A 25,363-nucleotide genomic window follows, 5' to 3' on the forward strand; every position below is an offset into this window, starting at 1 on the left:
TAAAACACTTTGAGAATGATGGGCCACTTACAAATGTATTGAAATTTTTTAATGAGAGAAACTATTAAAAAACTGATAAGTAAAAATTTTAAATTGTGCCAGATGGTAAAATATGTTTTAAAATTTCTGATAAAAATGTTTGCTTTTACTTTGCAAGACATAATTCAGGAGGATCTCAAAGGAAAACGTAGCAATTATGTTTGGAAAATCTATAAAAGAGACTTCTACTTTTAAAATGGACTTTTTCTTTTCCTAAAACGTGTACTCAAGAAGCATGTTTATAAACTTCACTGAAGAAAGTATTATATTTTTAATAATGTGACAGATCCACTCCATCAAGTGGCTCTCTTATAAAGGTAGTGTTATATCACACTGCAGTCAACTACGAAACCAAAGATAGCAAAATTCAAATTTAGAGAAACAGCTTTCTAAAGGAAGCCTATTTAAAGCCTATAACATTTAGAAGGTTCTCACTGCCCCAAATACATTTTACAAAAATATAGTTTCATTGGTTTCATGAAATGTGAACAAACCTACTATTCTCTAATTAGAGTAAATGATTGAACAGTCGAGGCAAAGTTGGATTACTAAATAAACTGAAAGTCAAGGAGTCAATGTTCCTCATAAAAATAAATTAAATTACAGTACATCATGGTCTTGGTTGTCCAATTCTATTGTTAGTTCCATATCTACTTGGTATATTTGTAAAACCAGTCCTGAATCCTTGGGTTGCTCCAATTCCTGGAACTCCAAGTCCTTGATTAAGCATGCTGCTATAAGGTGTGTGTCCATGATTAAGACCCAAACCATAAGGTCTTGTTTGAGTATTTAGAAGAATAACTGGGCTCACGTTTTTTCCAGGGGTGTTAAATGAAAATTCTGGAGGTGGACTACTGGGTTTAGCTGGAGTTGATGTAACAGGGTTTGAATCGTCAGTACCCTTTAAAGGAGGCATTGGGATTATGTGATGATCTGAGAAGTTTAGGACATTGGCTGCAACAGGCCCAGACAGTAAGGCAGGCCTGATCCAATCATCCTTGAAAATCTGAACAGTCAGAGTAGATACTAGTGTGTACAGCCTGTTGGTCACATGAGCAAGAACCATTTGTTCGTTTGCATCTCGTCGAATTCTCACATGAACAGATCCAGCCTAAAAGGGACAAAATCATACGAAAGAGACTGCTTAGAATTATACTACTGAAAATTCCATTAGAAATGAACATTTTATTTATGATTTGGTTGTAACATTACTTGGTATTTTCTTTAAAACAAGAGAAAACTTAATGTCTTGAGATTCTTTAAAGACTACTTAGTAGTAATTATCAATGTAAAGAGTTAATAAAATAATTTATGACTCTAAATAAAATGTGACTTTTTAAAATATTAAAAAAAAGAAATCCATGTAGGAGGAAGGCAGACATGTTGTAACACAAGGCAGAATACAAATGAAGTATATGGAAAATGCACTGAAAGGGCAGAGAAGGCAGGTATTAATTCAATTGAGGAAGACTTCAAAAGAAGATGGCATTTGATCTGGGTTGGTGGTCAAATGAAATTTCAAAAGGCAGAGACAGGCATTCTAAGCTGAGGGAATAGCAATTAAAACCCACGGCATGTTTGGGCAAAAATAAGCAATATTATTATATAAAAAGAAGTACAATATTTCAGGGAGCAGAAAAAGAATGAAAGAGAGAAAAGACAGGAAGAAAAGGAAGAGGAAAGGAGGAAACAAGGAAAGGAAGAACAGAAAGAAGAAAGAAAGATAGGTTAGGTAATAAAGGTAAAAAGAAAGGCTAGGAGGGGGGTTCTAAAAACCATGAATAAGGAGTTTTAGTTGCAGCAATCAAACAGAAGTAAAATAATTAGCATTCAGAAAAATTACAGTTATGGATAATTGCTAATTAGTTAGGAAATGACTGCAACAGTCTAGGTTAGAAATGAAGAAGACTGAGATAGGACAGATATAGTGGGACCAGAGAGGGACAGATGGATTCATGATATTCCATGGGAGATCTTAATTCTCAACTGGATATAATGAATGAGGGAGATGAAGTCATCAAAGACAATCTCAAGGTTTCTAGCCTAGGTTACTAGGATAGAGAGCACCAGGCATTACAATGATGGTTAGAAGTATGCTTATTAACTTGATAAGATGTTCATCATACATTTTGTCTTTAAAAGATAGTAAAATAACAGGTACAACAATGATCATATTTTGATTAAAACACACACAGAAAAATATCAAGAATGATATCACATGATCATCTCAATAGATGAAGAAAAAGCATTTGACAAAATTCAACATCCATTTATGATAAAATCTCTCGACAAAGTTGGTATATAGGGAACATATATCAAAATAATAAAGGCCATTTATGACAAACACACAGCTAATATCATACTCAATGATGAAAAGCTGAAAGCTTTTCCTCTAAGATCAGGAATAAGACAAGGATGCCCACTCTTGACATTTCTATTTAACATAGTATTAGAAGTCCTAGCCACAACAATCAGAGGAGAATAAGAAATAAGATGCATCCAAATTGGAAGGGAAGAAGTAAAATTATCACTATTTGCAGAAGACATGATACTATATATAAAAAACCCTAAAGACTCCACCAAAAAACTATTAGAACTAATAAATGAATTCAGTAAAGTTTCAGGATATAAAACTAATATATAGAAATCTGTTCCATTTCTATATACTAATAATGAACTATCAAAAAGAAAAATCAAGAAAATCCCACTTACAATTGAATCAAAAAGGATAAAATATCTAGGAATAAATTTAACAAAGGAAGGCTTCCCCAGTGGTGCAGTGGTTAAGAATCCGCCCGCCAATGCAGGGGACACGGGTTCTAGACCTGGTCCATGAAGATTCCACATGCTGTGGAGCAACTAAGCCCGTGCGCCACAACTACTGAGCCTGCGCTCTAGAGCCCGCGAGCCACAACTACTGAAGCCCGTGCGCCTAGAGCCCATGCTCCACAACAAGAGGAGCCACTGCAATGAGAAGCCCACGCACCACAACAAAGAGCAGCCCCCGCTCGCCGCAACTAGAGAAAGCCCGCATGCAGCAACGAAGACTCAACGCAGCCAAAATAAATAAAATAAAATAAATTAATTAAGAAAAAAAAATTTAACCAAGGAGGTAAAAGACCCATACTCTATAAGGCACCGATGAAAGAAACTAAGGATGATACCAATAAATGGAAATATAGTTTGTGTTCATGGATTGGATGAATTAATATTGTTAAAATGTCCATACTACACAAAGCAATCTACAGATTTAATGCAACCCTATCAAAATACCCATGGCATTTTTCACAGAACTAGAACAAGTAATCCCAAAATTTATGTGGAACCACAAAAGACCCCAAATAGCCAAAGCAATCTTGAGAAGGAAGAACAAAGGTATTATGCTCCCTGACTTCAAATTATACTATAAAAGTTATAGTAATCAAAACAGTACAGTACTGGTACAAAAACAGACACATAGATCAATGGAACAGAACAGAGAGGCCAGAAATAAACTCACACACATATGGTCAATTAATCGACAACAAAGGAGGTAGAAAACACAATGGGGAAAAGACAGTCCCTTCAATAAGTGGTGCTGGGAAAACTGGACAGTTACACGCAAAAGAATTAAACTAGAACATTTTCTCATACCATATACACAAACTTAAAACAGATCAAAGACTTAAATTTAACACCTGAAACCATAAAACTCCTAGAAGAAAACACAGGCAGTAAGGTCTTTAACATCAGTCTTCTCAGTATTTTTTTGATCTGCCTCCTCAGGCAAGGGCCACAGACACAAAAATAAACAAATGGGACCTAATCAAACTAGAAAGCTTTTGCACAGTGAAGGAAACCATCAATAAAATGAAAAGGCAACCTAGTGAATGGGAGAAGATATGTGCAAACGATATGTCTGATAAGGATATAAAGAACTCATACAATTCAACCCCAAAAATAAAAAAACCTAATTAAAAAATGGCCTTGGGGGACTTCCCTGCTGGTCCAATGGTTAAGACTCCGTGCTTCTACTGCAGGGGGCACAGGTTTGGTCCCTGGTGGGGGAACTAAGATCCCGCATGCCACGTGGTATGGCCAGGAGAAAAAAAAAAAGGGCTTGGGATTAACAAACACACACTACTATATATAAAACAGATAACCAACAAGCACCTACTGTATAGCCCAGGGAACTCTGCTCAATATTCTGTAATAACCTATATGGGTAAAGAATCTGAAAAAGAATGAACGTATGTATATGTATAACAATCACTTTGCTGTACACCTGAAACTAACACAACATTGTAAATGAACTACACTCCAATTAAAAAAAAAGTGGGGGTGCAGGCAGAGGACCTGAACAGGCATTTTTCCAAAGAAGACATAACAAAAGGCCAACAGGAACATGAAAGGACGCTCAACATCACTCATCATCAGGGAAATGCAAATCAAAATCACAATGAGATTTCACCTCATACCTATCAAAATGGCCACTGTCAAAAAGATTAAAAAATAACAAGTGTTGGCAAAGATATGGAGAAAAGGGAACCACAGTACATCACTGGTGAGAATGTAAAGTGGTACAGCCACTACAGAAAACTGTACAGAGGTTCCTAAAAAAATTAAAAACGAAACTACCATACAATCCAGCAATTCCACTCCTGGGTATTTATCTGAAGAAAATGAAAACACTAATTCAAAAAGATAAATGCACCCCAATGTTCATAGCGGTATTATTTACAATAGCCAAGATATGGAAGCAACCTAAGTGCCCATTGACAGATAAATGGATACAGACATGGTATACATGTAGAGTGGAATATTACTCAGCCACAAAAAGAATGAAATCTTGCCATTTGCGACAACTTGGATGGACCTGAAGGGTATTATGCTTAGTGAAATAAGTCAGATGGAGAAAGACAAATACTGTATGTTTCCACTTACATGTGGAATCTAAAAAACAAAACAAATGAACAAACAGAATAAAACAGAAATAGACTCAGAGATACAGAGAACTAATGGTTACCAGAGGAGAGAGGGGTGAGGGAAGGGGCAAAATAGGTGAAGGGTTATTAAGAGATACAAACTAACAGTTATAAAGTAAATAAGTCACAGGGATGTAATGTACAGCACAGGGAATACAGTCAATATTTTATAATATAGTGTGGTGTATAATCTATAAAAATATCAAATCACTATGTTGGGGGGAAAAAAGAATGACAGCACTTATCTCTAGATGGTAGAATTATTAAGGATTTTTGTTCTTTTTGACTTAATTATAAGTTCTAATTTTTCTAACAATGGGGTATATTTGTATAATAAAAACTTAAAAATACGTACTAAAAAAACAAGCAAAAAACAGAACAAAAATATATAGTAAATAAAATATATAGCAGACATTGTTGAGTTTTAGATAAACTCAAATTTCAAAAAAAGAAAAAACTGTAACAGCACCTAAATTAGCAAAATAGTTGGCTTAGTTACAATGGGTCTAAATCTATGGCTTGAGCACTAATAAGAGAGTTATTGCTAATCATGAGATAAAGAAAATATCTTACTGCTTGAATTTGACTTCCATTTTACTACTTTTAGGTAAGACAAGCCATGTCCACAAATCGAGTCATCTTTGATTTCCCCCTTTCCTTTGCCACTGTGAGATGGTAATCTCACAGTTTTCACTATACAAAATTATAAAAGATACTGTATCTCCTCTTTCAGTCTGATATGGAAGTCAAAGCAATTAAAATAAGTGAAAACCATTTCCAAGTATGAGCTTGAACAGTGTCCTATGATAATGGTGTTTGCATTAATCTATGGCTTTTGTGACAATTATTCCTGGCAGCTCAAAAGCTTGTTTTATTAATTTCCTTTGTCTTAATTAGGCAACACATCTGTGTAGCTGTTGGATGGCCAAGTTCTGAACAGCAGAGATGATTGTGTTTATAAGCCACCCAGCTAAATAAACACTTGTCTACTAGTTTGTTATTATCAGTACAATTAAAACAATGATTAAAAGTGAACTGTAAGGGGGCTTTCCCTGGTGGCACAGTGGATAGGACTCCACACTCCCAATGCAGGGAGGGCCTGGGTTCGATCCCTGGTCAGGGAACCAGATCCCACATGCGTGCTGCAACTAAGGAGCCCACGAGCCAAACTAAGGAGCTCACTTGCCTCAACTAAGACCTGGCACAACCAAATAAATAAAATAAATAAATAAATATTAAAAAAAAAAAAAGTGAACTGCAAGGGACTTCCCTAGTGGCGCAGTGGTTAAGAATCCACCTGCCAATGCAGGGGACACAGGTTCGATCCCTGGTCTGGGAAGATCCCACATGCTGCAGAGCAACTAAGCCCATATGCCACAACTACTGAGCCTGCACTCTAGAGCCCGCTAGCTGCAACTACTGAGCCCACGTCCTGCAACTACTGAAGCCCACATGCTCTAGGGCCCTCAAACTGCAACTACTGAGCCCATGTGCTGCAACTACTGAAGCCCCCGCGCCTAGAGCCCGTGCTCCACAACAAGAGAAGCCCCCACTCGCCGCAACTAGAGAAAAGCCTGCACGCAGCAACGAAGACCCAATGCAGCCAAAAAACAAATTATTAAAAATCTTTTAGGCATAGAAGCAAAAAGATCAAGTCACGTATAAAGGTGAAAAAAAAATCAGACTATGTATCATCAGGCTTTATCACCATAATGCTTTATGCCAGAGGAAAATGGAGTAATATATTTAAGAAACTCAAGGAAATAAAATATGTGCTCAGGATTTTATATCCGGCTAAATGATTTTCAAGTATAATGTTCACAACTGTTTTCAACATTCAAAAATTTAGGGAATATTTTTCCCAAGGGCCTTTCCTGAAGAATTTACTAGAGAATGAGTTTTAGATATCCAAAATGACTAGAGAGGGGAAGAGAAGGAGAAGGAAGAGATGAAGCAGCCATTTTCTGCTGAAAGAGTACAAGCCTGAAACGAAAGACTGCCAAGTAGTGACATCACTGAGCTGTTGCACCAACCCTCATCTGCCTACCCCTGAAATCTGTGTTATGTTAAAAAAGTCAAATCTAATTTTTTTTTTAAATGATATTGTAGAAGAGTAGTATTTAATAACATGGAAAACTGTTAATTATATATTAAGTGAAAAGAGCAGATTATAAAACAGCATGACCTCATTTTCTAAAGAGAGTAAGTATACAAGTATTAATACCAAAACATCCATAGGATTATGGTTGTTTAAATTTTTTTTTTTTCTGGGTACTTTCTTGTATTTTCCTCATCATTTCTGACACAGGAATAAAATCATGCCATAACAAAATCTCTTTGGTAATGAGGTCTAAATTGGATTAGAAAACACGGAATTTTATGCTGAAGCAGCTGTTATTATAACTCTAACATATTCTGCAAAAATCTCCAAAATTAGAACGGTAATAAAAAAGAAAATAATTGCACATTTTACTTCTGCAACATTTTTGTATTTAGGAATGTATGACTATGGATTTTTCTTTTTTGGACAGCCTAGTATTGAGATCATTTAGTTTGAAAGGAAAAAAATGAATGAAGAAAAACATTCCTTAATCTCAATTAGGTTACTAAATCCATCTATATTTTTTACTTTATTGAACAGAAATGGGAATCAAAGGATCTACAAAAACTTTAAATACTTTTTTCAGTTTTAAAAAGTATAAACTATGTTTATAAACTTTGTTTTATAACTATGTTTTAAACTATGTTTAAACTAAAGTAATATATAGAAAGCATACCAATGAGCCAAAACCTAGGGTCCAAAAATGCTCATTTCGGACTTCCAAAACTCCATCCAAGGTAGATACCTAATCAAAAACACAGAAATAGGGCTTTTGTATTTGACATATCCAACACAATTCAGTCACATTATGGATTTGCTGTAAGCCTAGAAATGACATGGCCAAACCCTGCCTGAAGACACTCATTAGCCAAGAGAGGTCCCAGACCATTCACTCCAGATACCATTTCTGCTTGTTCAATACTGAGCCAGGGCCTTCTTTTCCAGTGTCTTCTCTGCACCAATCCCTCAAGAATCAGGTCTTTACTTCCCTCATTCACACCTTGTTCAACAGTGTGTAGTTCTTTTCATCTTATTAGTATAGTATATATTTACATCCAGCACTTGTGGTATCAGAATTTTTTTGTCTTCTCAATCATTTCTTTCTCTGGATTCCCTTTTAACAAATTTCTGTACAATATAGGATGTTATTTGGATGTGGGCCAAAAGGAAATTCCAAGGCCAGATATACAGTGTGTGGCCCATTGATACAGTGGCACAGACCCCACTAGCTGAAGCAACTGGCCAGCTATATTGATCAAAGTGGCCTCTGTGATACTGACAACGAATAGTTTAAAACACTCTCAACATCCAAATAATTTGATTATCTTATTCCTTCATTAACAGTTGGAATTTTATAACAATACAAAATCTAAACCTACAGATCAAGATATTAGGTGCTGAAGCAATCACCATGTAAAGGTGGCCTCTGACTTAATCAAAATCCTAGGTTTGAATACAAAATCATAAAAATCACAGCATTTATATAGCAAATAGTGTGGTCTTTAGACCATTACTGTCTACATTTATTGGGTTGGCCAAAAAGGCCGTTTGGGTTTTTCATAACATCTTATGGAAAAATTCAAATGCACTTTCTGGCCAACCCACTATTTCAAGTGAATCTGGCTTCCAGACTGCACAATTCGTCAAATTGTTCTATTTTTGTCACTATGTTATGCCTCCTACTGTATCATTGTAAAGAACAAAAACTTCCCTAAAATAAAATTCTAGAAAGAGTTGAAATTATTTGTACCCACTCTTTGCATTCTCTAATTATAAATTAAAATGATTTTACTTATTATTCCATCTTACCTCTCTGATAAGTTTGTCCAACTGACCAATAACATGGGGTGGTGTTGTCTGGGGAAAAAAATAAAATAAAATATGAATCTAGAGAGAGAAAAAACTTTTGCAACAGTAGCCCTGACACAAAAAAAATTGGGTTTTACACCAGCCTTTGCTTTGTTTCACATGTGCCCTATCATGATTTAGGGAAGAAAGGCTTTAATTGACCCACTAATAAAGCAGCATCAGGAATCAGCCCACGCTTATTTCTTATCTTGCAAAAGAGTTGCTATCTCTAAAACCAAATAAGCCTTAAAGAACCAAATAATCAACAAAAAAATCTTTAAGAAAGTAAAATTTTGTATAAGGCATAGCCCTATAAAACTAATATGTTACTGTTATTACTACTTCTGGAGAGGGAGATACAACCCACAGGTTTTAGAAAAGGCATGAGGAAAAGACAGAAGGAAAAGCAGTGCTTACACATTCATCTAGCCCTGGGAAACTACCTTTCTATTCAGGTGCTTGTCTATAGGTGTTCCTATTGTTTCAATAAGTAGTGATTCCTCATTTTAAATTTTAAATTTAAAAGTCTCACTAATTCAAGAATAGAAAATAAGAAAACAATCATAACCGGATTATACAATAGCCAAAGCACATTTATTAGGGGAAAATGAGTATCTAAAAAAGATTTTAAGTAATATTGTTTTCACCTGAAACATTATTAGAGGCAAAATTTTTTCATTTATGCTTTTGTCTTACAACTACATGAAGATCTGTGCCTATTTTGTGCATCAATAGAACTTCATCTGGTTCTTTTTTTTTATAAATTTATTTATTTATTTTTTAATTTTTGGCTGAGCTGGGTCTTCGTTGCTGCGTGTAGGTTTTCTCTAGTTGCAGCAAGCGGGGGCTACTCTTCATTTTGGTGCGAGGGCTTCTCATTGTGGTGGCTTCCCTTGTTGCAGAGCGCAGGCTCTAGAGCGCAGGCTCAACAGTTGTGGCGCACAGGCTTAGCTGCTCCACGGCATGTGGGATCTTCCCGGACCAGGGCTCGAACCCGTGTCCCCTGCACCGGCAGGCGGATTCTTAACCACTGCGCCACCAGGGAAGTACCATCTGGTTCTTACTATTCAAATTTCAGAGATTATTGTTTGGCTTCATTTCCAACAGTGCCCTCCAGTAGCTAAAAATTTCGTCATCTGGTAGAAGAACCCATATCGTTTTATAATCTGGTAAAAGAACATAGCTGATTTTAAGCATGCATATTGAAAGAAGACCCTTACCTGGAGTAATACTTTCCCACTGTACACACTCATGGGATACATAGTGCCAAATGTCATCAGAGCAATGGCTATGGCTGATGCAGTATCTACAGCAAAATAATTACTGAAAAGAAAAAACAATTCTAAATCTTAAATGTATGCTTCCCTGGGCTTCTTACAATTTAATCTACAAACTTTAATTATCTAAAGCAACAGGACTGTTTTACCACAGCTGGCCACTACTGACAATGAGAGCATCTCAAAGGAAAATAAAAGGTTTTCAGGATCCTTTCTTGCCGAAGTTTAGGGGGAAATAACTAATAATTATGTTAATTAGTGTGACGAGAGATGATGAAGAAAAATAATGTGAGCATTTCCCCACAATGTATTTTCAATCTACTTGTCAACTATAAATATTTCATATATATTTATTATTTTCAATCTACTTGTCAACTATAAATATTTCATATATATTTATTTTATATTTTATTTATTTTATAAATAGAAACCTTTAACTAGTAATTTCTGATACAGGAAGACCAATAGAATTCATCAGTGATTCTATCAATTTTGCTGTAAACAATAACTCCAATAATTACTATTAAAATTTTTCAAATTCCCCAGGAACTTCACAGGGTGAGATTCTCCAGGAATTTGTTACAGCAACATTGTGACTGAAGTGCAACATCTCATCAGTAGTTCACTGTTCTATTAACAAGACAGACCAAAATGCCAATGGTTACAAAGCTGATCATGTACTCTTTTTCACTTTTTCCCATATGTTGGGAATAGAAAATGAGTAAAGACATAGATCCTGCCTTTGAAATGGCAGGAAACATACATGTGAAAAATATAATAAAGGACTTTGGGTACAAAGGAGAAGTCCTACAGGGTATCATGGATGCACAAAGGAGTGAGTGGCAAGCCTCCTGGGGTAGGGATAATGCAGAAAGGCTAAATATAAAAAGAGGTGACAGGGGTTTCCCTGGAGGTCCAGTGGTTAAGACTCCGTGCTTCCACTGTGGGGGGTCGCAGGATCGATCCCTGGTCGGGGAAGTTCCGCATGCTGCGAGGTGCGGCAAAAAAAGAAAAAAAAAAAAATGAGGTGACATTTGAGCGGAGCCTTCAAGATGAGCAAGATGATGGGACCAAGATACTGTAGACAGTGAAAGCAGCATATGCAAGGGCATAAAAACCCTGATGCAGCAATGAAACTATCAACAGTTAAGTATATATAGATAGACGGATGGCTAGTAAGGTTAGTAGAAGCTTCACTGTGTTAACAACTTTTAATTTTTCTAAGTATCCAAAAGAGAATTTTGAAACAGGAAACTATGTTCCGATTTGCAACTTTTAATGATCAGTAGCAAAATAGCAGATAACTAAAGATGTGTGAGAATAAAAATTATAAGATGAGAAGACTATTCTAATTAGGCCAAGGAAATAAACATAAAGGCCTCAATTTAGGAAAAAGAATGGGAAGAAGGGAAAGATAATATTAAAAAGAAAGATTAAACAAGAGTAGGTGACAAGACTATTGTTTACAACAGCCAAGACATGGAAACAACTTACGTTTCTGTTGACAGATAAATGGATAAAGAAAATGTGGCATATACATACATAAATATATACACAATGGAATATTAGTCAGCCATAAGAATGAAATCCTGCCATTTGTGACATGGATGGACCTTGAGGGCATTATGCTAAGTGAAATAAGCCAGACACAAAAGGACAAATATGTATAATTTCATTTATATGAAGTACTTAGAGTAGTCAGATGCATAGAGACAGAAAGTAGGATAGTGGTTGCCAGGGGCTGCGGGGAGGTAGAATGGGTAGTAATTATTTAATGGGTACAGTTTCAGTTAGGGAAGATGAAAAAGTTCTGGAGGTGGATCGTGATGATGACTGCACAACAAAGTGAATGTACTAAATGCCTGTGAAAGTACTGAACTGTATGCTTGGAAATGGTTAAAATGGTAAATTTTATTTTATGTATGTTTTAACACAATTTAAAAGCAGAATGCAAAGGAATAGACAGTAGTAGCATTCACTGAGACACAAAGTACAAGAAAACGCAGTTTTGGGGATGGGGGAAATAGGTTCAGTTGAGGTGGACATGAAAAGAAGGTATGCTTTTTGGAATTCAGTAGAGATCTGGGCTAGAAATAAAAATGTAGGAATCACATAGAGGTAGTAAATAAAAACATAATTGTATGTGATATGCTAGGAGAGTATGCAAAACGGCAGGGAGTCAACGAATCACGTCATAAAATTAAGCTTAAGGCTGCTAAAGTCTCTTTCCTAATAGACTTGCTTTTTTTAAAGTTGATTCACATCTATTTCCTCTCTTCCCTTGCTCAGCAACAGTCGCTGTGATTTCTCTCTCTTTTATCCTCCTCTTCTCAGTTTCACTCATCAGGTCAGCAGTAAGGAATTTAAACAGTTTTCCAGCCTGCATTATAGACTGTGGTGAAAACTTCTTATTGAATCCAACCCCCATAATTTTTCAGATGAAGACACTTGAGGACAAGACTTGACCAAAGTTGCACAGGTCACAAGCAAACATGCTATGAGCTTAATCCCTAGCCATCCTACTGATGCCCCAGGAATCGAAACACACTTGATAGCAATAAAAAATACTTACTTAATTTCAATTAGCATATAAGTAATACAAAGAGCAAATGCTCCAGCAAGATCAATCAAAACAAATGGATTCATTCGGGGAAGGAAGATACTGCTAAGTCCTGGAATAATTCCACACAAGCTATGAAAAAACAAATAAAAAGAGTATTCATTAGTAGAACTTATGTAATACTGATGAAAGTCGTATAAAAGATGACTTGTATTTTAGTATCATACATCTTTTAAAGAAAGCAAAGAGAATTTGGGAACAAAACTCTCACTCGTAAAGGTCTCTTTTGTATCATCAATTAAAAAGTAAGAAAAAGTAAAGGGAGAATAAGAATCTGATCTGGGGGCTTCCCTGGTGGCGCAGTGGTTGAGAATCTGCCTGCCAATGCAGGGGACACGGGTTTGAGCCCTGGTCTGGGAAGATCCCACATGCCGCGGAGCAACTAGGCCCGTGAGCCACAACTACTGAGCCTGCGCGTCTGGAGCCTGTACTCCGCAACAAGAGAGGCCGCAATAGTGAGAGGCCCGCGCACCGCGATGAAGAGTGGCCCCCACTTGCCGCAACTAGAGAAAGCCCTTGCACAGAAACGAAGACCCAACACAGCCAAAAAAAAAAAAAAAAAAAAGCTGATCTGTGAGATTCATGTAGTAACCTCAGCAATAATAATGCTGAGACAGATGCATTTCTTGGGCATTCCTTTAACGTTATGTATATCATGAAATCCTATAACATCTTACCTTCGACTAAGATCTGCAACATGCTCTTGAAGCCAACTTGTACTAGCAGCTTTAAAAAGAAAATACTTAAATTATGTATATAGAATAAACCATTATCAGAAATACTTGATTCTTAAATTTAAAAAATAAGTTCGGTCATGACTGTGTAACATTACAAAAGATCATGTTATTCCTCAAATCTAGAACTTTTTTCTCTTTTATGCCTTTAGGATACTAAATGAAAAGCAGTTTCAACTGCAATATACAGCTGACCTGAAGGAATAAGTGAACTTAACGTATTTCATTGTTACTATTAATTTGAAGTTTTAAAGGCTTATTATAGTGTAAAGCAAAGCTTCCTAACCAGTGTGCTGAGAATGGGTTGCAGGTACACCGATTACTGACTCGCTCAGCTCTCAGAAAGGCCAGGTGGGAATCCGGCTACATGCAGATGCCTGTCAGCTACTGTCCCTGGACAAGCAGCCTCCAGGCTCAAGCATCCTCTTACATTTATCCCAGGGTGCTACAGAAATTCTCATTTTTTTATGTGTACCACGATGTAAAAAAGATCGGCAAGCCATATAAAAAGTAGCCTGGTACAGCAGTTTAAGAGCAGACTCTGATGCCAGAATACCTGGCTTCAACCCCAGCTCTGCCCTTAACTAGATGTGTAGCCTGAGACAAGTGACAATCTCTCAGGGTCTCAGTGTAAAATGGGGATAATATCAATAAAATGATTTACCTATGGTTATAGGAAGAATTAAATGGGTTCTATGTAAAGCGTTTATCACAGTGCCTGGCAGATAGAAAGTGCTCAATATTATTTTCCACTTAAATTTCAACTAATGTTGTATAATAAATTTTGATGTTTCTGTGAATTTTCATTTCCAGCTAATAAAAATACAAACTAGATGATCTTTCTAGAAATAAATTTGGCAATATATATCAAAGACTTAAAAAAATAGTGTATTTTTAACCCATTTATAATTTCTTCTTTGGGAAGAAGAAGCGGAAATGCATACAAGAAATCTGATACAAAAAAGGGTGGTGGTTATAGCATTATCTGTAAAAGGTTATATATTATTCTATATAACAATAGACTGTTTAAAAATATTCATGACAAAATATTATGCAAGCCTTCAAAAATCATTTTTTCAAAGAGTATTTAATGACAGGCAATACTCAAGACATAATGTTAACTGAAAAAAGCTAAACATAAAATTGTTAATTGATACAATTCTAAATATGTAAAAAAAATATATACATGTGCATAGAAAAAAAATTAAAGGAACAAAACAGAAATGTTAACAGATGTTATCTCTGGGTCATGAGATTATCAATACTGTTTCCTTCTTGTATCTTTCTGATCTTCACGGAGAGATACAGTTTCTAAACCTCTGTACCTTCTTAGAATTTCTAGAATGAGCATTATATTATTCTAATAAAGTTTTTTCTAAAAAATTCTGGTCATCACAAATATCATTATTTAATTTTTTAGTTCATGCAGTAATTCTTAAACTCTAACTCATACAAATACAACTCATACTTTGCAACACGCAGGAAGTTGCTTAAACCTGAATGGGTATTTCAGAAAGCTTTCTTCCCTTGGTTATCTTGGTATTCAAGTCAGTGAGACCTAAAAAGACCCTCACCTATTTTTGCTTCAAAGTACAGGTGTGTGGGTCTGTGTACACAGCCCACTTTTGTTTTTACCTCACTTCTCCATCCATCAGTGGTTAACCCTTTGTAGGTTAGTGGGATTCCAAAACACTGAAATTATTGAAAAATGCCAATAATTTAGACCACTGGAGTGAAAAGTCTATCTAAATTTTTAAAGACTTGAAAATAAAAGAATATATCAAAAGGAATAAAGTTTTGCTACTTTCAAATATATGCCTATCCACCATTGCCCAAGAGAAGTTCCTGGGAACTTACTTAATTAACAAAATACAATTATTTGCAATGAGCATAGCAACTAGTCTGTGTACACTGATGCTTCTAAAATGCTTGCAATAAACTTTTCTTAGGTAGGTTATACATGTAAAATCTCATTCATGTTATTTGGTAAATGTAATTTTTTATTGCATGTAATTTAATAGGTAAGTCAGTTTTGCCTGTTTTTAAGTAATATGTTATTTTAAAGCTTGTAAAAATTAGATTCCGTTTCATAATTGTTTGCTCAGAGAAAGACTTTAGAACCTTTGGGGTAGTCCTCTCTTCTCTTCAGGATATACTTTCTCATTGATCTATGAATTAATTAAACAAGCAAAAGACCTGTTTTTATGAGAGATTAATTGGTTTTTTATTAACGGTAAATAAAAACATACCTTCAGAGACATAAGCAAAAGGTTTATTCCGAATAGAAAGCATTGTGAACAGGTTGAAAGAAAGAGCCACAAAAGTACCAACTAATAATCTTCCCCTGAAAAAAACAACATTCATCATTATTTTTTTCTTGGTAATGTCAATACGTAATTTCAGCATGTAGAGAGACTAAGAGATGGGAAGGCAGTGGTCTGCTTCAATGGTCTAGTATTTGCAGAGCCAGAATCTGAACTTGGTTCTACCCCATGACCAATGTCCTGTCTACTGTTGCTCCATCTTACACAGGACAAAAAAAAAAAGACTCTTAGCATTAACAGTATCTTCTTACAGGTAACTGCTGTTATAAATTTTTAGAAATGCTAATGGTATTTGGTTTACAGTCCACTGGCCGGGTCAGACTGTCCTGAATTAAACTGATCAGAATAGGTAAAGTCCACATAGTTGGCCACTATGTTGTAAATAATAGCAATTCCATCTTTTCTATAGCTGCTACTAAAAGACTTGGAGGATCCAATCTTAAATTACAGAAGACCAGATGGGGCTGGCTTAGGATACTGACCTGGGCCTAGGAATACTGAGGAACCCAAAATCAGGGTAGAAAGGCCTTCCTGTTCAGTATAAAAATTTAAGGGCTTGGGAACAGTTAAGGGTGAAAAGAGAGAGTCTTGGGATTTGGGGATTTTGCTTGTGAAATATCAATGAAATATATATTACCACACTCTGAACTCTGATATTGGCCAAAGTAACCACTATTTAATAACATACCAATTAATAACTGGGAATCAAACTCAACAGTAAATTATATGTTATGTCAAAAGCAGAATCTCACGTGTGTATCTCAGGCTGCTCCAAAAAGCGTTCTGCACTAAAAGAAGGAAATAATGTATTAAATAAGTCCTACAAATTATAAAACTTTATTAATATATAATTAATCTAATAAATTCACAAAACTTTTTAATATGATAACCAACTGTTGATTATTAGTAGTGATGAGACAAGCAGACCCACAAATTATCCTCAAGGTGTAATTCAATCTTTCTCTACCAAACCTGTTTCAATGGGTTTGTACTAAGCATTAAAACATGTTTGTGTGAATCCTTTCCTTTCATTCACACCTATGACTAAATTTAGTAGCATCAAAGAAGGTAATAAAAGAAGGGTGAAAAGAAGGGAGAAAAGTCTGAAACATGAAGAAATTGTACTATCAAAACTCCAGCACTGCTCATTTTATTTGTATACCCTTCCAGCCAGACGTGTCTCACTGGATTCTTTCATATTCCCAAAGGTGGCATAGGTAGAATTTGCAATGACAGTAACATTGTATACAAATGTACCTTTCTTTTAATATAAAGAGAGCTCCCAATTGTGCCAAGACTGTGGACGCAAATACAGCTAGGACTTCTAATCTTTCAAATCTGAAATTGGAAAATTAATTAAATCAGCCTAATTCTTTCAATTCACAAACTAGTATCTCTAGAACACATTCATTCACTCACTGTACATGTGCCTACTATAATCCAAACGCTGTTAAAAAAGACTACAGTTTCTAGAATGACAATAAACAATGAACATCACAGATTTTAAAAAGAGTGCCTATTTGTACAACATATACTCCTTAGGGCTTTTATTTTCTAGAAATAACCATTATTATAATAACAGCTAGCACTTAATTGACCCATCTTGTGTCAGACACTGGTCGAAGTGTTTAACATATTACCTCATCTAAATCCTTATGAGGGTTAGTTTATCCACTTCTTTTTTTTTAAAAAGAGATAAGGAACCTGAAGCCCAAAGAGGAAAAGTAACTGTTTAGAGTCATACGGCTTGCAAGTGAAGGAGTCAGGTTTTCAAACTCAGACACTCTGGCTCTAGAGTTCACGATTTTAACCACTACTACACTGCCTCTCCTATCTACACACAATTGCAGTTAATTGAATATGTCTTATAATCCCTAAGCTATCAGTTGGAGGCCACGGGCTGTTGTCTTATTTATCTTAGTTTCTCCCACTGCACATAGTTTAATGGCATTCAACACCTGTAAGTATATATGCTTAAAATTTCTCAAGGAAATAATTATCTTCAGAAATGATAATAAAATAATTAACGATGTTCATCACATTAGTTGGTTTTTTCCCTCAAATGAGTTGATTTAATTCCAGGTGGTACAGAATTCAGAATATTCAGGAGATAATAAAATATTAAAGGACGTTCATCACATTGCTGTTTGTAATAGAAAAATGTTGGAATCAACAACAGACCATTACACATTATTACAAATATAAGAGAAATGTATTTACTGACATGGAAGGATGGAAATGAAAAAAAGTGGGTTATAGGAGAGTACGAAAAAAAGGTATGTAAATGCAGCAACATTATTTGTGGTAATTGATAAGTTGATACTAAAGTGCATATAGAAATGCAAATGGTGAAGGAAAGCAAAGACAATCTGAAAAAGAACAAAGCTGGAAGATTTACACTACCAGATAACCAAGATTTCAAAACTACAGTAATTGACACAGTATGGAACTAATTCAAGGATAGACAAATATACCAAATAGAAGAGAAAAGAGAATCAGAAACAGACAAACACATACACAGTCACTTGATTAATGAAAAAGTAGTACATAAAAGCAATAAAGAATAAATTTTTTTCAATAAATGTTTTACCTAATTGAATAGCTATGTAGAAACAAATGTGCCTTGACCTTTACCTCAACCCACACACAAAAATCAATTCCAGGGCTTCCCTGGTGGCGCAGTGGTTAAGAATCTGCCTGCCAATGAAGGAGACACAGGTTTGAGCCCTGGTCTGGGAAGATCCCGCATACCGCGGGACAACCAAGCCCGAACACCACAACTACTGAGCCCTTGCACCACAACTACTGAAGCCTGAGTGCCTGAAGCCTGTGCCCCGCAACAAGAAAAGCCACCGCAATGAGAAGCCTGTGCACCACAACGAAGAGTAGCCCCTGCTTGCTGCAACTAGAGAAAGCCCGCGCGCAGCAACGAAGACCCAACGCAGCCAAAAATAAATAAAATAAATGAATAAAAAAAATCCTAAAAAAAACCAAAAATCAATTCTAGTTTGATTGTAAGCCTAAATGTGAAAGGTCAAACTGTAAAACTTCTAACTAATAACAGGGTAGAATATCTTTATTCTGGCCAAGATTTCTTGACAAGTACATAAAAAGTATTAACCATAAAGGAAAAGACTGATAAATTGAATTTATCATTGAAATTAAAAACTTTTCACTCATCAGACGATACCTTTAAGAGAATGAAAGAGAAATGGGAGTGAGAGAATATATTTATGTATAAAGGACTCCTATATAGATCAATAAGAAAAAACAGGCAACCCAATCTAAAAATGGATAAAATACTTCAGCAAGCATTTCACAAAAGGGGTAATCTGAATGGTTAATAAACATAAGAAAAAGTGCTCAAATACTCATCAGGAAAATAACTTAAGCCTCAATGAGATGCCACTGCACATCCTAGAATGGCTTTAAAAAAAAAAGGGCAATACCAACAGTTGGTAAGGACATGAAGCAACTAGAACTCATATACCGTCAGTGGAAATGTTAAACTGGTAAAACTACTCTGGAAAACTGTTTGGTATTATCCTATCTTCTAATGATGAATATATGCAAATCCTATGACTGAGTAATTTCAAAGACATATGCCCAACATAAATGAGCACACATGTATACCAAAAGAAATGTACAAGAATGTTCATAAGTAGTTTTATTTATAATAGCTAAAAGCTAAAAATTATCTAAATTCCTTTCAATAGTTGAACATATAAACAAATTTTGATATATTCACATAATGGAATATTAGAGCAATGAACAAGAATGAACTACTGCTATATGATGATATATATTGTATCCCATTTATATGACTTCAAAAACAGGCAACAAGAATCTGCAATGACACCAATCAGAATACTGGTTACTTTTCTCAGGGTTTGACTCTGACTCAATATTAAGTCATTAAAGGAGGTTTTGGGGGAACTTGTAATGTTTTATATCATGATCTAGATAGTAGTTATACAAGTATATTTATTTGCTAAAATTCACCAAACTGCACAAGGATATAAGCAGAACAAGCTACAGTCCCTGCTACCAAGAAATTTATATTTTAAAGGGGAAGACCAAAAAAAACAATTAATTGGGCTTCCCTGGTGGCGCAGTGGTTAAGAATCCGCCTGCCAATGCAGGGGACACGGGTTTGAGCCCTGGTCCAGGAAGATCCCACATGCCGCGGAGCAACTAAGCCCGTGCGCCACAACTACTGAGCTTGTGCTCTAGAGTCCGCAAGCCACAACTACTGAAGCCCGTGTGCCTAGAGCCCATGCTCCACAACAAGAGAAGCCACCGCAATGAGAAGCCCACACACCGCAATGAAGAGTAGCTCCCACTCACCGCAACTAGAGAAAACCCGCGCGCAGCAACGAAGACACAACACGGCCAAAAATAAATAAATCAAATAAATAAATTAAATAAATAAATTAAAAAAAATTAATTTATAAGTTCTGATAAGTTCTATACAGAGAATTATAGCAGTCTGATGTGACAAGAAGCTAACTAGGTGATCTATTTTAGAATCCATTTTAGATTGGGCCCAGTCACTTAATGACATTAGCATTTAGTGACATTAAGATTGGAATAACAAAATTGGGCTTATCTCGTAAGAATCAAGTGAAGAGCATTTCCAGGACACAGAATAGTTTGTACAAAGACCCTAAAGCAGGAATAAGTTGTGTTCAAATCACAGAAAGAAAGACAGTGTGGTATAGAGGGCATGAGAGTGGTAACTTGAAAAGAAGTAGGCTGGGTCTAAATCATACAAGGCCTTTGTAAACGAGGAAAGGAGTCAGGATTTTATTCTAAGTATGACAGGAAACAACTGGATGGTTTTAAGAAGTAGAATGATAGCATGATTTAGGCTTAAAAAAAAAAAAAAAACACTGAAGAAAAAAACCGAAAAAACACTGGTTGCTATATGGAGAATGGACTGAAGGGGGCTAAAAGCAGAAGCATGGGGACCAGTTAGGATGGTAGTAGTGGAGATAGAAACGGGGGCGAGGACAGATTCTGGATGTGTTCCTAAGTTATCCTGACATAACCTGCTCATGGATAAATGTGGGTGATGAGAGAATAATCAAGGATTTTGCTTGAGTAACTGAGTGGTGGTGTATTTGCTAAGATGTGAAAAACTGCAGAGGAACAGATTTTGGGGGAAGAAAACAAGAATCCTAGCTTGAATTTAAGACATGAATTAGACATCCATGTGAACCTGGCACGAAGGTAACATGACATGAGATAAATCTCAGTGCTGGAGAACTGAATTTTGGAATTATTAAATATAGATGATACTTCAAGCTATGTGACGGATTGCAATTATATTTGATTGCTCCCTCTTTTCCTATTCACTCTAAGTAACTAGGCCAAAATGGGAGCTGTCTTGCCCTTATGTGACCTTGTCTCTTGGCCACAATAGCTGATCTAAAGACTAACATCTATACCAAGGTGGACCAACCAATAGTTCTTTCTCACTATTTTCTGAACTAGAGCTGGGGAATCCTTTCGTCTCAAGGATGAAGGTGAGAAGGTTCAAAGTCTTGCTAGAAGTTATCATTCCAGGATAGTGGAGAAAAGTGGTCTGAGAAACTGAACCTGACATGCAGAGAAAAGCAGGCCTTTTGAGGTAAGAGAAGGACAATGTCCTGAGTGTTCCAGTCCCTATACCAGTTTACCTCAGTCTTCCCACACTTTGGTTATGTAAATTAACATTTTTCCCCCAAACTAGTTTGAGTTGGATTTCTGTCGCTTACAACCAAAAGCCTTGACTCAGAGTCACAGATTTCCATATATGGATATCTATACTTTACAAATGATTATCGTATCAATCCAACTCTATCAAATTTCAGTGACACTTATAAATATCTTCATTTTACACTAAAATTTCATGTTTACTTTGTCCCATTATTTAAGTAAATAAAACCTGATTTTGTTCAAAAGAATATAATCCCAATAAATGGTATGGTGGAGAAGAAAGGTAAGTTTGGTCCAAGAGTTTCTTCACCAAAGTTAAATTCTTCTTTCAAGTTGTTTCCTTGAATCTGAAAAGAACTCATTTTTTTCTAACATATTTTTAAAAATCCTCTGATATAAAAGATTATTTTCTAACTTTCAGTAATTTCTAAACTATAGAAACAGAAATCTCAAAATCTTTTTCAGTTCATTGCTGTCACAAATCCAGTCTTAAGATAAAAATACATCTCTACTGCTGCATTAATGTTAAACTATATCCCACTTACTTTAACATCTAGAAGATACATACATGAAAGTCCTTTGTACTTTCTCTAACTGAAATAAGAGATTACCAAAATATTAAAGAACTTAAAATGAACATTTTATGTAAGATTTGTTTTATAAAATAGAAAAAAAATTAATGTGAACATTTTACTTTAATATGATTTAAATTTAAACATTCATGTTCCTTATCTAGAATCCTCTTGGAAGATGCTTTTTTATCTACTTTCACTATCTGATCACTATTCCACTAAACAGGCAGCATTTATTTTCTACAAGTACTGTAGCTAGCTCTTTACTGCCTGGTATAACTACTACTTTAATAGCAATAAGTTAGCAGAAAATAAAATTTGAACTTACCCAAATGAATAGGCAGGGCTAGGTTTCCTCATCATTATCCAGTAACTTATTAAACATGTCATTAAACTAAGTAAAAAGGAAAATAAATTTAGCATTAGAACTAGAACTGGAGGACTTACAGAAAGAAATTTAGCTTTCAGAATACCTAAGTTGCTAAAAGTTAATAGTGTTTGCAGACTAAACTAATAACAAGTTATTCTAATAATTTATAATCTAATCACAATAAGCACCTTAATGTGAGTTTTAACATGGGGAGAAACTGAAAGAAGTTATGATATACCATTAAGACACTTAAATAGAACCTAAACCCATAATTTCTCTACTCAGAAAGTTATCCGCCCTAAATGGTTTCCACAACTGAGCCTGCAAAAAATGACACAGTAATAGTAAGTGTAATTTACTTGATTCTAGGCATATGCAATACATTTTAACTTTGATAAACTCTATTTAATCTCTGTTAAAAGTTAAACTAAATATTAATAACACCCTGACAACATTCTGGATGGGATAAAGTTATGGTTACTTTCTAAGTATAGTGGAGATTCACTCTAAAACAACTTACTACAGTGTGAAATTCAGGTAACAACTATCTGTTTTAGACCAATCAAGAAGATTTAGTTATGTGACTGATGAAAAAGACATCCTTATAACATACTTTTATGGCACGGATCTTGGAGACATATGGTCTAAGCATTCTGCAACCTTTATTTGGAAATATGAAAGGTCCCCAAAGCAGGAGCCAATAGGTCATCTCTCTAGCTCACAATTACATATATACTTTGCAGTTATTAATATCCCTCATTTCTTTTCCCATCCACATGGTTACAGTGGGAACTAGTATGTTCTTACATGTTCCTGCTCCCTGGTCACAGCTGACTCATCTACAGGTAGGCACCTGACCTAAAGTCTGGGTATTATATCTTTTCTGTTGCTATATAAATGGGGTATTTTCTTCCAGCATAACTTCTAATTATTATTTGTACATATGGTCCACGTTGATAATTTTACTTATTTCACAGATAACTTTCCTTTAAGTAAAGAAAACTTCATAAATTCAGTGCAACAAACTTTTTCTTAGTTTAATTTTATCGTTTTATTCAAAATAGGACATTTACACAGAAATGTGCATAAAGCACATATGTACATTTTAACAAATAGAAGAAAAACACCCATTTAACCACCAATCAAGGTCAGGAGTAAAACACTGGGGAAGCCTTCTGGAGGTCTCCTTTCTGTTTTTCAAATGAAGTATAGTTGATAACAAATTCCTTACTAGCTTCAAAACATTAAGAAGGGGCTTCCCTGGTGGCGCAGTGATTAACAATCCACCTGCCAATGCAGGGGACACGGGTTCGAGCCCTGGTCCAGGAAGATCCCACATGCCACGGAGCAACTATGCCCATGTGCCACAACTACTGAGCCTGAGCTCTAAAGCCCGCTAGAGCCTGCGAGCCACAACTACTGAGCCTGCATTCCACAACTACTGAAGCCCGCGCGCCTAGAGCCTGTGCTCTGCAACAAGAAAAGCCACTGCAATGAGAGCCTACGCACTACAACAAAGAGTAGCCCCCGCTCGCCGCAACTAGAGGAAGACCTTGCACAGCAACGAAGACCCAATGCAGCTAAAAATAAATAAATAAATTTATTAAAAAAAACAACAACAACAACATTAAGGAGGGGACTTTCCTGGTGGCTCAATGGTTAAGAATCTGCCTGCCAATGCAGGGGACACAGGTTCGATCCCTGGTCCGGGAGGATCCCACATGCCATGGAGCAACTAAGCCCGCATGCCACAACTAATGAAGCCCTCACGCCCAGAGCCGGTGCTCTGCAACAAGAGAAGCCACCGCAGTGAGAAGCCCGCGCACCGCAATGAAGAGTAGCTCCCACTTGACACAACTAGAGAAAGCCCGCGCATAGCAATGAAGACCCAACACAGCCGTAAATAAATAAGTAAGTAAGTAAGTAAGTAGGTAAGGAAGGAAGGAAGTAAAAACATTAAGGAGCATTTTTAAAACTTACCTAAAAAGATCAAAAATGGTCAGGTAAGTATAGGCAGTTAAAGCTGCAACACAACAAAAAGACTGATTAAAATGTTACTGAATCCATTGTTAGGAAATACAACAAATCACCAAAATTGTTCATAACAGGGACATCCATCACCAAAAAACATGAGTCACTGATTAATCTCATATGTTGGCAATTATCTAGTAAATTTGACGAATATATGTAGCCAAAGTTGGTTAATACAAAAGCTTACTTTAGAACCTGATTTCTCCATCAGGAAAAATGAAGCAGTATATGCTCAAAAGCCCTGTGATCAATTTTTTGCCTTCTTCTGTCATCGGAGTACTATTTTAAATGTATTTTTAAAATAGCAGGATGAAAATAATGGTAAATAAAAACATAAGAGTCACGACACAAGAAAAATATTAGATTTCCCTTTTCAAGGGAAAAACTCAATAAATCATAAAATTTTATTTATACACTATATAAACTGAAGAACTAATCTATCACATTAAAAGGAAATCTCACAAAAAAGATACATGCACCCCAATGTTCACAGCAGCACTATTTATAAAACAGACTCACAGGTATAGAAAACAAACTAGTGGTTACCAGTGGGAAAGGGGCAAGATAAGGGTAAGAGATTAAGATATACACACTACTATGTATAAAATAGATAAGCAACAAGGATCAATTGTACAGCACAGGGAATTATAGCCATTATTTTGCAATAATTTTTAGTGGAGTATAATCTATAAAAATACTGAATCACTATGCTGTACACCTGAAACTAATATAATAATGTAAATCAATACCTCAATTAAAAAATAAAAAGAAATCTTAGTTTTT

The 25,363-nt window shown here is 35.7% G+C and overlaps 1 protein-coding gene across 5 annotated transcripts in view; it reads right to left on the reverse strand.

Moving 5' to 3' along the window:
- Positions 1-277: 277 nt before the first annotated feature.
- SLC30A6 (solute carrier family 30 member 6) overlaps positions 278-25,363 on the reverse strand; it is a 35,209-nt gene continuing 10,123 nt past the window's right edge. For 3 of the 5 annotated variants that reach the window (XM_082426996.1, XM_082426999.1, XM_082426998.1), the window contains exons 4-14: positions 24,530-24,572; positions 22,508-22,573; positions 17,165-17,245; positions 16,660-16,695; positions 15,833-15,927; positions 13,527-13,575; positions 12,802-12,921; positions 10,173-10,275; positions 8,914-8,961; positions 7,781-7,849; positions 278-1,150 (exon numbers count right to left, since the gene is read on the reverse strand). In XM_082426996.1, coding sequence (XP_082283122.1) covers positions 650-1,150; positions 7,781-7,849; positions 8,914-8,961; positions 10,173-10,275; positions 12,802-12,921; positions 13,527-13,575; positions 15,833-15,927; positions 16,660-16,695; positions 17,165-17,245; positions 22,508-22,573; positions 24,530-24,572 — 1,211 coding nt within the window. In that variant the 3' untranslated portion in view covers positions 278-649. Of the gene's footprint in view, positions 1,151-7,780; positions 7,850-8,913; positions 8,962-10,172; positions 10,276-12,801; positions 12,922-13,526; positions 13,576-15,832; positions 15,928-16,659; positions 16,696-17,164; positions 17,246-22,507; positions 22,574-24,529; positions 24,573-25,363 lie in introns of those variants that run through there. The other 2 variants (XM_082426997.1, XM_082427000.1) reach the window with 2 other exon arrangements.

This window comes from Balaenoptera physalus, assembly GCF_965194825.1.
Source record: "Balaenoptera physalus genome assembly, chromosome: 15".
NCBI lineage: Eukaryota > Metazoa > Chordata > Mammalia > Artiodactyla > Balaenopteridae > Balaenoptera > Balaenoptera physalus.